Below are 14,428 nucleotides of genomic sequence, written 5' to 3' on the forward strand. Positions count from 1 at the left end.
AAAGCTCTGCGCACGTTTAGAGTGTTACCATGTTAATCCTTCCAATCATGTGTTCTTTCATTGTAGAAAAAAGACAGATTCCCCCAGAGGAAAGAAGTCAAGACAAAGTCCTGACCCACAGAGATAATGTAAATTTAGTGTCCTGCCTAAGGCCTTATAGATTAGCCTCACATGTGCTGCTGGTAACACTGTACCCAAGTCACAAGTGTTTGTATTGCTTCCTGAGTCCAAGTCAGGATAACCTGGAGGGGCAGCTGGGTGGCTCACTTGGTTAAGCCTCTGACTCTTGGTTTTGGCTCAGGTCACGAACTCAGGATCTTGAGATCAAGTTCCATATCAGGCTCTATGCTCAGCATGGAGTCTACTTAAGGTTCTTTCCCCTCCCTCTCCCACCTCCTCTGCTGCTCCCCCTGCTTGCTCTCTCTCTCTCTAAAAATAAATAAGGAAAATCTTAAAAAAAAAAAAAAAGATAACCTGGAAAGTTAGCATTATATCTGCTTGATAGCAAATTTGATAGTTCAAACCACCTCAGCCTCAAGTGCAAGTAAGAAAGACTCAATCTCTCTCCCTCTCTCTGACTGACTCTTAGGTGAACCTGCACACATTTTTCATTCAGTCAAGAATAACTCACTTGGTGCCCACCACATGCTGGATTGTGTTGCTAGCCCTCTCCCCCCAAAATAGTGATAAAATGTTGTGCCCACACTGCAGTTCTTTGGAAAGAAAAACTGAGTTATATGTGCTAGAAGCAAGAGGCCTAAGGGTTAATCAGAAAAGAAATAATTTTCACATAAAGTGATCTTTCTTCCCTTTTTTTTTTTTATGGTAAGCTCAGAGAGAATTGTAGTAATACGAGTTGAGCAATTTTCTTTTTTATGAATCCCGTGCTCAATTTATGAAAGCCATTTTGCAACCCATTTACATGCAGTAAACCTTTGCTTTAAGGTTCTGTCATTTACCTTGATCATGATTATTTATAGTCCCTTTAGAAAGGGCCCTTTACGGGTTTAGCTCTCAAGTACAGCACTGCCACTAGGCAGTTCTCTACTGAGCCTTTGAGGTCATGGTCATAAGCTAAGGCACAGCCATTCTTGCAACCAGCTATGAGGACAGGGAGGGCTGTTGTGTAAGGAGAACTAGTTGGAATTAGGAGTCTTGGCCAAAACCAACTCCATACTCTCATCGTGTGATCCTGGCCATTTGTGCACCTTTACCGTCAGTTTGCTCACTGGTAGGAAGGGAAGAATGCTTTTATCACAAGACTCTAAAGTAGAATTTAACTAAGGTACGCTACTGCAAGATACAGGGTTAGTTATAAAGAGGAAAGTGTTCCATGAACTAATTGTCAGCAGTATGATCTATTATAAATCAGTGAAAAACAAATGGTATGCCTCTTCTAAAATCTTTCTTGATCACATACTCTATTCTCTTTAATGTGATACACACACAAATGTAAACGGAGAGCAGAAGCCTTTACCTGATATGTCGGAAGACACTCAATTAATTATTTATTGTCTTGATGGGTAAATATAATCGCCAGCTGAAAATCACTGTGCTGGGCGTGGTACAGAATACAAGGCAAGTAATTTATCATCCCTAGGCCTCCAGGAGCTTATCGTTTTGTTAAGATGTCTAGCCATAAGTGCACAAAAAGCCAGTATGAGACAGAAGAAGGAGTTACAGTGTGTCGAAGTCCCTCCCCATATGCATACAGAAGGAAACTTTGCTCTTCTGAACACTAGGCGAGCCAGGCTTCCTCAAGCCCCATGCGCTCTTGCTGTCAGTCCAGCAGAACATAGATGCCCGCCCGGAAGGGTTTTGCTGAAACGCATACAATGAAGTGGTTCTATGGAAATAGGTGCAGAATCGTGGGAACCAAAAAGGGCGGGCAAGGCCCCACGAGACAAGCAACAGCAGGAAGCACTGCGTCCCCTAGAAGTGAAGGGCCAGGCGGAGGGCTGGCAGGGGGTGTGCTGGGACCTGGAGTGAGGCGCAGTGGGAACCCTTGTCAACACGCAAGGCAAGTGGGGCTGTGCGAGTCGGACTCCTGGGACCACCGCCCCGTCACAAACAGGGCTCCCTATGCACTGGGTCCAGAATCTTTCTGTGGGTGGCGCTTTTCTTGAGGGCCTGAGGAGAGAATCCTATCAGTCCAAGAGGCTGGCTTTCTGAACCTGGGATCGATTGTTCTCGGCTTTTGCGAGCCGCTCAATGACGTGAGTGTGAATGTCTCGACCAAGTGTCTTCCTTGACTCCGAGGCACTTACCACGCGCAGCCCTCACAAGGTACGGAGCAGGAGAAGATGGATTACACCCTCAACAACAAGAGGCGTGTCATCCGCCTGGTGCTACAGTGGGCCGCCATGTATGGAGACGTCCTACAAGAGGATGACGTGGCCGTGGCTTTCCTCGAGGTACGTGGAGGCCTCCCTTCCAAGAATACATCTTTGTCCCACTGTAGCAAGACTCGCCAGAAGCACGGGGCTTCCTGGAGAGACTGGGACTGCAAATTCTGGTCTCTGTTAACATGTTCATCAAAAAGGTACTATGAGGGGTGCCTGGGTGGCTCAGTGGGTTAAGCATCTGCCTTCGGCTCAGTTCATGATCTCAGGGTCCTGGGATCGAGCCCTGTATCGGGCTCTCTGCTCAGCGGGGAGCCTGTTTCGTCCTCTCTCTCTGCCTGCCTCTCTGCCTACTTGTGATCTCTCTCTGTCAAATAAATAAATAAAATCTTAAAAAAAAAAAAAAAAAAAGGAAAGAAAGGTACTATGAGAGGAGTACAGAGCAGCATCAGCCGCTGTCCTGCCCTTTTAGTCCAATAACGCAGCCTTGTCGTGTATTTTCACTTGCTCCCTTTTTCTTTGCGTTTTTTTTTCTGTGATCCTAATCACAGGGTACCCGTCATGTTGTAGGCTGCTTTTTCCACTTTATATAAGGATTTTTTTCGATGTTCATGCAGTCTTTCTAGTAAAAATTCTTAATGACCTTTGAGTAACTCTGCCACAGATATGCTTGTTTTTCATCATGTTGAATATTTACATCATTTCTGGTTTCTACATTCCTCGGGTAATAGTACAGGGAACGTTTTTGTGTAAGTCGATCTGTCTTTGGTCACATTCCAAGAAGTGGGATTGTTAGATCCAGCGGTACCTCTTTTTGAGTGGAGTGAAACCGATAATTTTATTGAGGACTTTCTAGGACCACGAGGTAGTTCCAGAAGGACATGATTTATGTCATAAACACTATTTTAAACTGAACTTCCCTTTTCCTTCCCATGGCTCCAGCCCCACATTGCAGCATGGGCCCTCGCATTGAGCCCTGAATGACTCGCTCTGTCCTCTGAAACTTAGATGAGGATCTTCGATGCAGGCAAAAGGCAATGTGGCTTCTATTTCTAACCTTATCAGTCTGTATGTTCAAGACTGAATTATCCAAAAAAAATTATCCTTTCCCCTCTTGAAGCATATAATTTGGCAGGCAGAGAAATGGGGAATGGGGAAAGGGGCTTGTGAGTGACCCTCAAGGCTGCGGAATGAAGTATTTTGAAAATATAAAGGAGTAACAGTAGTTTGGGTCATACATTGACTCCTGGCCGCTACCAGTTGAAGAAAGGACTGTCTTGCAGAGGAAGCAGAGTGGGGTAAGTTGGCAACACCATGGCTGTCATATTCCGCTGTGGAGGCCACTGCTCCTGAGCAAAGCAGACCCAGCTGCTGCTGCCTGGTGGTCAGGATTGGTCCCAGGGCGTCCATAAATTGTCCCTGAGTTGATCACACACTCAGCATGCATCAGTCCCGGTCCTGAAGACCATGCCTGCCTTTTGCCACCAAAAACTAACCACACCTAGTGGGAAATAGTAAATAAATAACAAATGCTAAAATAGTTATTCAGAATAAATGTTAAAATTTCCCTGAAAAAATCTGAGGTGAAAAAGTGCTCTGACAGTGCAAGCTCTGAAGTGGCCCATTCTAAAACATCTTGTGACATTACCTTTCATATAAATACCCTAGGAACAGTTCATCTGCAATTTAAAAAAAAAATTTTTTTTGAGTTTTTGCACTGTGGTGAAATATATCAAACATAAAATTTGCCATGTTGACCATCCTTGAGGGTACAATTCAGTGGTATTAATTAATTCACAATGTTATGGCACCATCAAGACCATCTATTTCCAAAACCCTTTCTCACTTGCAGTTCTGAATTTAGACATATGGTAACATTTTCTTTTTCTTTTTTGGTCTCCAGGCCACACAACCATGGTCTGGAGATGCTAGTCAAGCAGATGACATAGGAACATATCTCTGTTGCTCTTGACAGAATCGTGTACCTTGGCAATTCCCATTAAAAGCCTGTGACCTTTGCCAATTACAGGAGTTTTATGTGTCTGTGTCAGATGATGCCCGGATGATTGCCGCCCTCAAGGACCAACTGCCCGAGTTAGAGAAGATTGTCAAGCAAATGTAAGGAAGGGCCTGGTTTGGGGTGTGTTTTCATCAAGTAAGTGCTTGCATCTCCGTCAAAACATCTTCCAAAATGTCCTCCGCCCCACACCCCCCCAGAAGGTGAAAGCTGGTTTTTCAGCAGCCATACGGTATTCCAGTTTGAGTGGACCGGTGCCTCAGGCTTGGGTAGTGGGAGAAGACCAGGTGAAGAGGGGAGATTCTGCTCCTCTCCTTCTGTGGCGGACGGCTGCCAGAAGAAAGCCTGGGACAAGGCGGAGGTCCTACTGTCGGGCATCTCACTCAGTAAACTTGGGTTCCTTTGGTTTAAGGCAGTGAATCCAGTAATAAAATAGTGGCATTTAAAGAAAGATGAAGGTGAATTACTTATATGGAAAATTTACTTTCTACCACCAAGGTTGTTGCTGGTGAACATTTGCTTCCCCTCTGTGAAAACATGGAAGGTTTCACACGCTGTTACTTTGAGCCTTCAGTAAATACCAGAGAGAATGTGTGCAACTAGAAAGATCTTAAAAGCTAGAAATCTTGGCTTTCAACATCAGTTCTGCCAGGGGTCTGCCTGGGATGTGAGCCCATCTCTTCGTGTGTCCTCTGTGCTTGGTCCCTTGGTCTCAGTATGAGGATTGCTCAAGGATTGCTGTCATTTCATTCTGTAATTTAAAAATTCTATGCAAATGAAGCAATTCAAAATAACAGCACCGATGGTGTCAGTTAATATGCTTTCTCTGTTTCTTGTAGTTCAGAAGATGCAAAGGCTCCACAAAAGAAGGTATGTGCCCACGATTAGGACTCTCTGTGCCCTGTTAGGTAGCAGTTCTCCGGAAGTATTACAGTGCAGTAACTGAAAGTGATGTGTTTATAAATACAAAATATGTTTTCTCATGTCTTTACTCTGCTTCTCGAGTGTGTCTCCTCTGAGCTGCAAACGTGCACCAGTCACTCTCCCCCTACGGCTATGGTTATTTTTACAGCACAAAGTTCTTTTGCAACAGTTCAACACAGGCGATGAGAGAGCCCAAAAGCGCCAGCCTATCCGCGGCTCGGATGAAGGTGAGAATTCTCCTCTAACTCAGAATTGTGTAGATTACTCAAAGTCCCTAAAATCTCTCCCCTGGGAACCCTCGGACTCTCTTAGCACTCCAAATGGTTCTCCTGAAGGTGCCCTTTTGCATTTCAGTTATTAATCCTCTTGAACCCTGGGCCTGGAGTAGAGGTGCTTATCCACACTTCCTGGATTCTGCCTCCCCCTCACTGCCGCTGTTCCCTGAAAGAAGGAAAGAGTATCTTGGGCAGTAGTGGTCAAGGCTGCCCACCTCCGGGAAGAGCTGGCAGGCAGATGGCTGGCACTTTGTAATGCTGTGCAGGGCAGAGATAGGGTCATCTGCAGAGCAGGACTCCAGCCCAGAGAGGGCAGTCTGGCCCCGAGCCCAGTATTGTTGGCAGCCACGAGGGAGGTGCACACGCCGACAATGACCATTTGGTTGCTTAAGCTTTGTCTCAGGAATCGCAACCAAAATAAAATGAATGATAATGACAAAATTCTCATCTTAAATCACAACCGAGTCCTGTCATTCAGGAGCCCACAAATTACAGGAGCTGGAATTGCTTCCAGGGTTTATGTTCAGAGGTGAGCCTTGAGGTGCCATGTTTGGGTTTGCTGAGCTCGACATTGCCCGAGCTCTGTGGCCCAGCCAGCCCCAAAGTACGCGAACCCGTGAACAAGTGTGTGGGAAAGTCAGTGTGTGTTCATACCCCGGGCAGAAGCCCTCCTGTTTGCAGAGCTGTTAGCATTAGTTCCCCACCCCTCACTCCCTTCCCCCTGCCCCCACCCCCCCACCCCCCTGCCCCAGCCAGACAGCAGCAATCTAGCAATCTGCCTACTGCGCAGCACTTCCTGGATTATGAAAAAGAAACTCTCAGGCAATGGCAGACCCAGCAGACAGGCCTAGATGTCCTTCCTTTGTTCCGTGTCTCTTCTCTGTGGCTTGTCCTCAAGCATGTGCTATGGTTCTTGGAACTGGAGGCAGCAGCCACGTACATGTGTACCTATCCTTAGACCAACGTGAAGGCCAGGAGTTTTGGAAGTGGGTAAGCTGACTGCAAATAGGTACAATCCTGAGAGTGATTAGATGGTGCAAATTTGGGAGGTTAGCCAAACATTCCCCCTTGCTGATGGTTTTCCTAAGAACTCCCGGGACCGATTTACCATATTGTTCCTGCCTTCCCAACAGTTCTGTTTAAAGTCTACTGCCTGGACCACACCTACACAACCATTCGGGTGCCAGTGGCCGCCTCGGTGAAGGAAGTCATCAGCGCAGTTGCCGACAAACTGGGCTCTGGGGAAGGCCTGATCATTGTCAAGATGAGCTCTGGAGGAGGTAACAGCCTCAATGAGCACCTTGGGCTTCCACAGAATGGAATATCCCAACCAAACAGAAAGCCTGCCAGGAGTTAGCATGGCCCTTCCTCACAGGACCCGAGGGACAAATAGGTGCTGTGTGTGTGCCCATAAATAACAAAATAATATGGTTAGAAGTGGGCTGGGTAAGAATCCAATGTGCCCTATTTTGGAGTTACCCACTGTAAAGCAGGAGGTTAAGTGATCGACAGCAGCTGGAGCTGAGGACTCGGGTGGGTGTCGGCTTGGAGTTCTTCCTATTTAAACCCTAAACAAAAAGCTGAAGGTCTTGGAGCTCTGAGACATGGGGACCCTAAGAGGGCATCTGGCTTGATAGGCTCCAAGCCATAGGTTTCCAAACGTCTGAAGTTGGAGGTGATCGTAGGCTGGTTCTTTCCAGCTGATGATGGTTTCCCTCCTTACCCTGTAGAGAGGGCAGGAGGCCAACTCATCAAATAAAATGAGGACGATTTTCCCCCATGGGACCACTTAATTGCCGTGTGCGTCCTTGAAATGTCATGTATTCATTCACCATATATATTTACTGGCCAAGTTAGTGTGACTGGGACGGAAGGGATGTGTTGGGTGCAGCCATGTCCCCAAGCTGTTGCTAGGCAGGCACAGAGGTAGACAGTAAGTGGACAATTACAATCCATGCTGGATAGAGGTTTGGAATGGTCGGCCTGGGTTGCATTGAGAGCCTAAAGAAGAAACAGTAAAGCTAATTTATCTGGAGATGATTTAGTAGCCACTGGAGGATCCTTGCTTCAGGATCAGGTAAACCATTTTTTTGCCACGTTTGAAGGCAAATGGTTCTCCTGATGCAGGATTTTTAAATATATCATGGATTCCCAAGATTGCCTCTCCCAGTCACATAGGACCCAGAATGCCTGCCTTCACCAATCCCTATGGCACAGTCTTTCCGAGACTGTCCCGCATCCCTCCTTCCCCTCCTTCGGGTTGTGATGCAAATGTCTTGTCTACCTGAGGCCACCTCCTCCCTTTCTTTGATTCCCTTCCTAAAATTGTATCCTCTCTCACTTACGTATACTTTCTAGCTTCTGTCCCTGCTGGTTTTTCTCCCCGTGGCAGCTCACTCTCTGATCTGTCTTGTTCACCGTCTGTGTCCCTCGCTGTGATGCAAGCTCTTATGGGACTGGGATTTTTTCTTTTTTCCTGTGTTGTTCCCTTCTGTATCTTCAATGCCTGGAACAGTGTCCAGCATGAAATAAATGCTAAATAAATATTTGTTGAATGAATTAATTTTCAAAATATAGGAGGCTTAATCTAGGCCATGCCATTGCCCTCCAAATTTGGGAACCCATGAAAAAATACTAATGAATTTTACATCTAAAGTCATCTGGGATCTCAGAAACCCCCTACGTTTTCTAGAAGGGATCTTTCCGTCTCCAAAGCGCTGGGCATTATTGCCATCTGGAAACATAATTTGTTATATAAATAGTAAGTGTGGTTTTTGAAGATAATTACAGCTGTAGTGCCGAACTGGGTGAATTGACCCACAGGTACTTCCATTCCTGCTTTGTGGTCATTTTCTGATGGCATCCTGAGTGTCCTGTGCCTGCGTGAATGCTGGTCTTTCCTATTCAGTGGGTCCCTTCAGTCCTGTGTTTTATGCAGTCGCTCTGCGTGTTCCGGTAATTCACTGAGCTGGCAATTTGTTGGTGTGATTAGGGCAGTGCAGCAAATCTCAGATGCATTTAATAGGCAATCTCGTGCTTTTTATGTTCACAGAAAAGGTGGTGCTCAAACCTAATGATGTTTCAGTATTTACGACGCTCACCGTTAATGGACGCCTATTTGCTTGCCCGCGAGAGCAATTCGATTCACTGGTAGGTGTGGATGGCCTCCTCAGAGCCGTGTGCAATCAGAAAAACTTGTCTGCAGCTTAATTTCGCAGTTACATTGAACTGAGTTGCTAAAAAAACTCCTGAATGCTCCTTGGCTGTTTCTTTTTCTGTGCTACGTGAGGTAAGCCTCAGGTGTTCATTTGATATGCTCAGACCTTTAGATTTTCTTTTGTGGAAATGAGCCAAAGTAGCCCCACTATCGGGGCACAATTCTGCTTTTACACCCCCTTGTAGTAAATCACCTCCTAGAAGTCCCCCCAGTTTAGATAGTAATATTTAAAATCTGAATGCTGAAACCAGGAGAGAGGAAAAAAAAACTTTTTAAGACCAGACCTGGCGATCCATCACGTTTTCCGTGGGCTGTAGAAGGGCGTTAGGGCAAAGCCACTCTCGGTTCTCCCTGAAAGCGCTCTGACTTGTGTAGGAAGTACCGGAGGCCAGCCATTTCTTCGCTATGTCCCCCAAGCCTTTTTCCCAGGCTGCGCAGAACTCTCTTCAAGCAAAGGATTAATCGGCCCATGCTCACTGCTGAGTAGCCTTTGTCTGTTATGGAGACGGTAGGGTTCATTTCTGTTTATCCTGCAAAAATTAGACATGTTGGTGAGGAGCTCTCGCGCTATCTTGGAAACGCTGCGGGGCCAGTGCAGAGGAGAGGGAAGCAGTTTTTTCCATCTCGGGACACACGGGGCTGATTTTACTAAGAGAAGGGCAACAAGAGTGAGAGGTAAACAGCATCACATTCCAGGGCAGAGTTCAGCCACGTGAGTGCTGCATAAATGCATTCATGTGTCATCACATCAGACATTAGAAGTAAATCAAGATTCCTCTCCTCTCGAGAACGTTCTAAAATTTTTTCTTAAGATTGTATTTATTTTTTGAGGAAGAGAGTGAGCGAGATAGAGAGAGGACACAGGCAGGGGAAGTGGCAGGCAGAGGCAGAGAGAGAAGCAGACTCCCTGATGAGCAGGGAACCTGATGCGAGGCTTGATCCCGGGACCCTGGGATCATGATCTGAGCCAAAGGCAGACACTTAACTGACTGACCTCCCAGGAGCCCCTCGGGAACATCTTAGAACTTGTTTTGGCCTCATGGGGATTCTTTGTTCCAGCTGGGGGAGAGCCATTTGGGGCACTCCTGCGCAGCTAGGTGGATTGTTGCCACGTCTTGTATCCTGGTGGAGGGGAGCTTAGCAAATGTGGCTTCGTTCTCTGACTGTCTTCATCCATCACAGCCCACAAGCGCCCTGCTGGCCTCATCCACAGCTGCTAGAAGAGCCGTCTGCACACAGTCCTTTCATTTGTATTTTCAGTCACCTACATTCACTGCTTTCTAAAAGATCACTATTTCCCAGCACTGAGGGGTTGGTGGGGGGTGGTGGCGGGGAATGTCCTATATGAGGCGTGCTGCCCTCTCGTGGAAATGAACACCAGCAGAAACCAGGTGAGCTGGGGGCCTGCCACAGGTGCGGCGCGATGTGTTTGTCCCACTGCCTTCGGCCTGTCTTGCCAGCCGGTTCTTGGCCACAGCAACAGATGACCTGGCGTGTGGATGGGGTGTGCAGACTGTTTCCAGCTCCTTGTCAGGCAGACACTAACTTCTGAGGCCTCTGTTTCTTTGCACCTTGTCCTGCAGCCTTGTGAATTCTAGTCCTTACCAGCCTTCCATGTTAAGGCCCGAGTAGTTGAAAGGCGTTTACTTTGCCGCAAGCCCTGGGGAATGTGAGCTTGTAAACTTCTTCCACGTGATGCCCTGCCATTCGCTGGCCGGCGGCTTACGTCATCGTACTAACGAGTGGTTGAACCCCACCTGCCTCACCAAACGGAGATGTGGAGCCTTTTCCAGCTTTCTAAAGATCTCCCTGAGGACGGCCTTTCTAGGAAGAATGGCACACAGGATGACTGTGCAGTCAAAATGTTGGCCAAACCCTTTGTTCTATCAACACGTACTTATGAAGTGTCTGCTTTGTACTCAGTGCTCTGCTGCCTTCTGTGTGACTCTCGACCAGTCGTCCCAGAGGCTCTGTCCTTGCAATGGTTACAGTGACATTAGGGAGATGAGACTAAAACAGCCTGGAACAAAACACATCGTAGGGCTATGCTGTGTTGTCTAGAAATAACGGAGTGCCAGCACTTTACTCTCTGCCCATTGTATTTGAGCATAAATGTTAGTGCAGAGCAAATTATAATAAAATCCCACTGTACTGTAATTTGGTTGTACTCTTACCCACCTGCTAGTTCCTTAGAATTTTATTTAGGGCTTATGATCTCATCCAGGCATTGTGGATGGTTCTGGCTCTGGGATGGTCTTGAAGACGAATCCTCCCTGTGCCTCCAGGAACCCACAGTGCAGTGAGGGACTCCAGGGTGTAAGAAGGCGGTGTGACAAATGCCACCACAGAGCCAGGCACGGGGTGGGGGAGAGAGGGATGCTGGGTGGCAGCTGACTTCAGCCATCTCTTTGTCACTGATGATCTGTGTATCCTTTTTATGTCTTGGGTTCTTGACTTGGAAATTGGGAGGGTAACAATGCTGTTCTTCCTGAGGGAAAGTACATGGGAGTTCCGTTCTATGCCTCTGCGCAGGCAGTTGTGCCTGTTGTGCCTCATATGATGGGAAAGGGCCCCAGAACTATCTAGGAGAAAATGGAGCAAGGGGGTGCTTCCTGGGGGCCCCCGGGTCAGCACATACATTCCCCACTTCAGATGGAAGAACAACTTCGGCCACTCAGATCGCCTCTTTGGTGCTGCATGGAGGGAAGAGGCCAGCCTGCTCTTTGTCAAGGAGGGAGAAGGCTTTGGTGAGCCCTGCCCACTCAAAAAAAAATATATATATATATTCTATGACTTTCAAAAGGGACGCAGGAATGATAGACCACCATCCATGACTTAAAGAATTTTACTTATTTCTTAATATTGGCATCTTCCCTGTAGTTGCTCGGTTTATCCCCTCCATGAAAAGCCATAAGGCCTCAAGGAAAAGAGATGGGAGCTGGGTGGATCAGTCATTAAGCGTCTGCCTTCGGCTCAGGTCGTGATCCCGGGGTCCTGGAATCGAGCCCCGCATTGGGCTCCCTGCTTGGCAGTAAGCCTGCTTCTCCCTCGTCCACTCCCCCTACTTGTGTTCCCTCTCGCTGTGTCTCTCTCTGTCAATAAATAAATAAAATCTTAATAGAGAGAGAGAGAGAGATGGGAGCTGGGGAGCCTGTGGAGGAAGAGAGCAAGAGGGCAGTTGCATGGAGCAGAGGGCTGTGCACACAGCAGAAGCTGCAAGAGGGAGCGGAGAACATGGAGAGCCTGAGCCCGACAGGGTGTCCTCAGACCCAGCGTTTAAAAGTGTCCCCAACTTCAGGGATGCCTGGGTGGCTCAGGCAGTTGAGCGTCCAACTCTTGATTTTGTCTCAAGTCAAGATCGGTCGGTTGTGGGATCCAGCCCCACCTTGGGTTCCTCACTCAGCACAGAATCTGCTTATCCCTCTCCCTCTGCTTCTCACTGCATGCTCTCTCTCTCTCTCTCAAATAAATAAGTAAAATCTTTTTTAAAGACTGTCCCCAACTTTCTACCTAAGACCCACCCTGCTTGGAACCATTCTCCTTACTTGTTTCCATAAGCTACTTACCCATAGCTTCAGGCCAGTTCCCTAAGTGTCCAAACTTTGGAATTAACGTTTTTCTTCCCTACTGTCTGTGCCCTGCATAGAGCGAATCAGGAACAACTGAGCTTAGCTCCCATGTCCAGACATCACTCGCATCATACTTTCCTGTGCATTTGCATCACCGCAGCACTTGTGGGGAGGGAACTCTTTTGGAAGGGGTGGGAGTGGGGACCTCCTCTGTGCCAGGCACTCTGCTTATGTGATACAGGGACATTCTTCTCAGTCCATCCTGTTAAGAAGCCTGCATATCCGGTACTGCGACACCAAGTTTCCTGAGCTGGAAACAGACATGCAAGAAACTAGGGAATCGATTCCAGTCTGCGTAGGTAGAGTAGGGTTTGCATTTAGTCTGTTGCCCTCGAACACTGCTCTGTTGCAAAACCCCAGCTCTTTGTCTGGCACTCACAGACTTTGTAAAGCTGTCCAAGCTGTCTTTTTGGTTCCCCAAGGCTCTCTGATCCTGACAAACAGGTCTACTGACAGTTTTCTAGCCTTCCTGCATCTCTACCCATCCTTCAGCAGACCAACCTGGGAACTAAGGGGAAACCTTGCTGTTCTGACCCACCCAAGTTTGTCTGTTTAATCTTTTATAGCCTGGCTTCTTTCTCCAAGAACCTCTCCGACTGTACATTCATCCGAAATACCCACTAACTCTCAAAAAGCCCATTCCTGTCCTCCCACACGTTTATCCATGTATCTGGGCATTGGGTGTGCGTCCATGCTTCTGTCTGTCCTTCATAGCCACGCATGAATGCCAGCAGCTGACTGTTGATTGAGTGTGAAGAGGGACTCCCTGATCAGAGCTAACCTTCCCTTAGCCTATAAACTTGCAGAGACCACCTACATCCTGAATGTGTCATTTCTTTCGTGCCCAGAACCCAGTGAGCATTTATGGAACATAATGGTTATGGGTGCTACTGCTTATAGTCATGCTGGTAGAACTTGCATAATATTGGTATTTCCAACTTAAATACCGAATATCCCAATGTGGCTAGCATGGTATTAGGGAAATCCTCTTTCAATTCTTGTCCCTTTTGTAACTTTGGACATATATTACAGATCCATAAATGTCCACATAGTATACATAAGTTTCCAAGGCATACAAATCATTCATTTTACTAAGGAAAAGCAGTCTCCGTCATTTCTCATAAAATACAAATGAGATCGGTGAGTCAGGTAGAAAGTTTTGAATGAGAGCCTTCCAGAAAGTAGCAGAAGCCCTCACCCAGAATGCCATGACTTTGTGGTTATCATTTCTAGCTCAACCTCGCTCCAAGAGTGGAGGGATGGGCCAGCATGGGTCATGTCGGTACCCAGAGCCCTCTGTCCACCAGTCAGCTCAGGCTGTGTGTTATACGAGCTGGATAAGCAGGAACGTCACCGCGGTCACCTGCCCCACCACAGTTAGTGGTGCTGTGGCCAGATGTCCAAAAGGGCCATCCTGGTACCTGCTCCAGAACAGCTAGTGGAAAATAGGAGGAAAACATCTCCAAGGACTTCTTATGCCTTTACCAGAGAAAAGGAACTGTTTCCAGGGATCTCCCAGGCCCCAGTGTAAGGGGGACCCCCACAGGTCACTCCTCACCAAAGCTTATTTGCCACAGCCCACGTTTTTCAGTCAGTGGACTTGATGATAGTGGCCACAATGACTCTAAGGGTGGCACTGAAGGAAGTGAGCATTAAGAATAAAGGTGTCTTTCTCCTCTGGGTGACACTAGAGAGGTCCTGAAAGCCCCTCCAGAATCCTCTACCGTCAAAACTCCTTGAAGCATTCAGCATGGAGTACTTCTCTGTCCTGAGAGTCTGATCTATTTTTGCCTTCTTATTCATAGACTCCCTTGCCAGAGCAGGAAGGCCCAACTGTTGGAACAGTGGGAACTTTTGAACTGATGAGCTCCAAAGATTTAGCATACCAGATGACCATTTATGACTGGGAACTCTTCAACTGCGTGCACGAGGTGAGTGCTTGCTGGAGAGCGAGAGGAGGTACCGTTGTGATTCTGGACAAAGGCTGCCAGGCGGCCCGGCGGCGGACCTGGATGTATGCAGCA

The 14,428-nt window shown here is 47.4% G+C and overlaps 1 protein-coding gene across 2 annotated transcripts in view; it reads left to right on the forward strand.

The window, feature by feature from the left end:
* The window catches only part of LOC111158917 (Rap guanine nucleotide exchange factor 4), a 296,800-nt gene that overhangs the window by 258,950 nt on the left and 23,422 nt on the right, over positions 1–14,428 (forward strand). For both annotated transcript variants that reach the window (XM_022521284.1, XM_022521347.1), the window contains 7 exons: positions 2,264–2,414; positions 4,372–4,460; positions 5,199–5,229; positions 5,432–5,510; positions 6,692–6,838; positions 8,611–8,708; positions 14,210–14,335. In XM_022521284.1, the coding sequence (XP_022376992.1) occupies positions 2,264–2,414; positions 4,372–4,460; positions 5,199–5,229; positions 5,432–5,510; positions 6,692–6,838; positions 8,611–8,708; positions 14,210–14,335 (721 nt within the window). The remainder of the gene's footprint in view (positions 1–2,263; positions 2,415–4,371; positions 4,461–5,198; positions 5,230–5,431; positions 5,511–6,691; positions 6,839–8,610; positions 8,709–14,209; positions 14,336–14,428) is intronic.

This window comes from Enhydra lutris, unplaced genomic scaffold, assembly GCF_002288905.1.
Source record: "Enhydra lutris kenyoni isolate GAN:26980312 unplaced genomic scaffold, ASM228890v2 scaffoldscaffold1, whole genome shotgun sequence".
Lineage (NCBI taxonomy): Eukaryota > Metazoa > Chordata > Mammalia > Carnivora > Mustelidae > Enhydra > Enhydra lutris.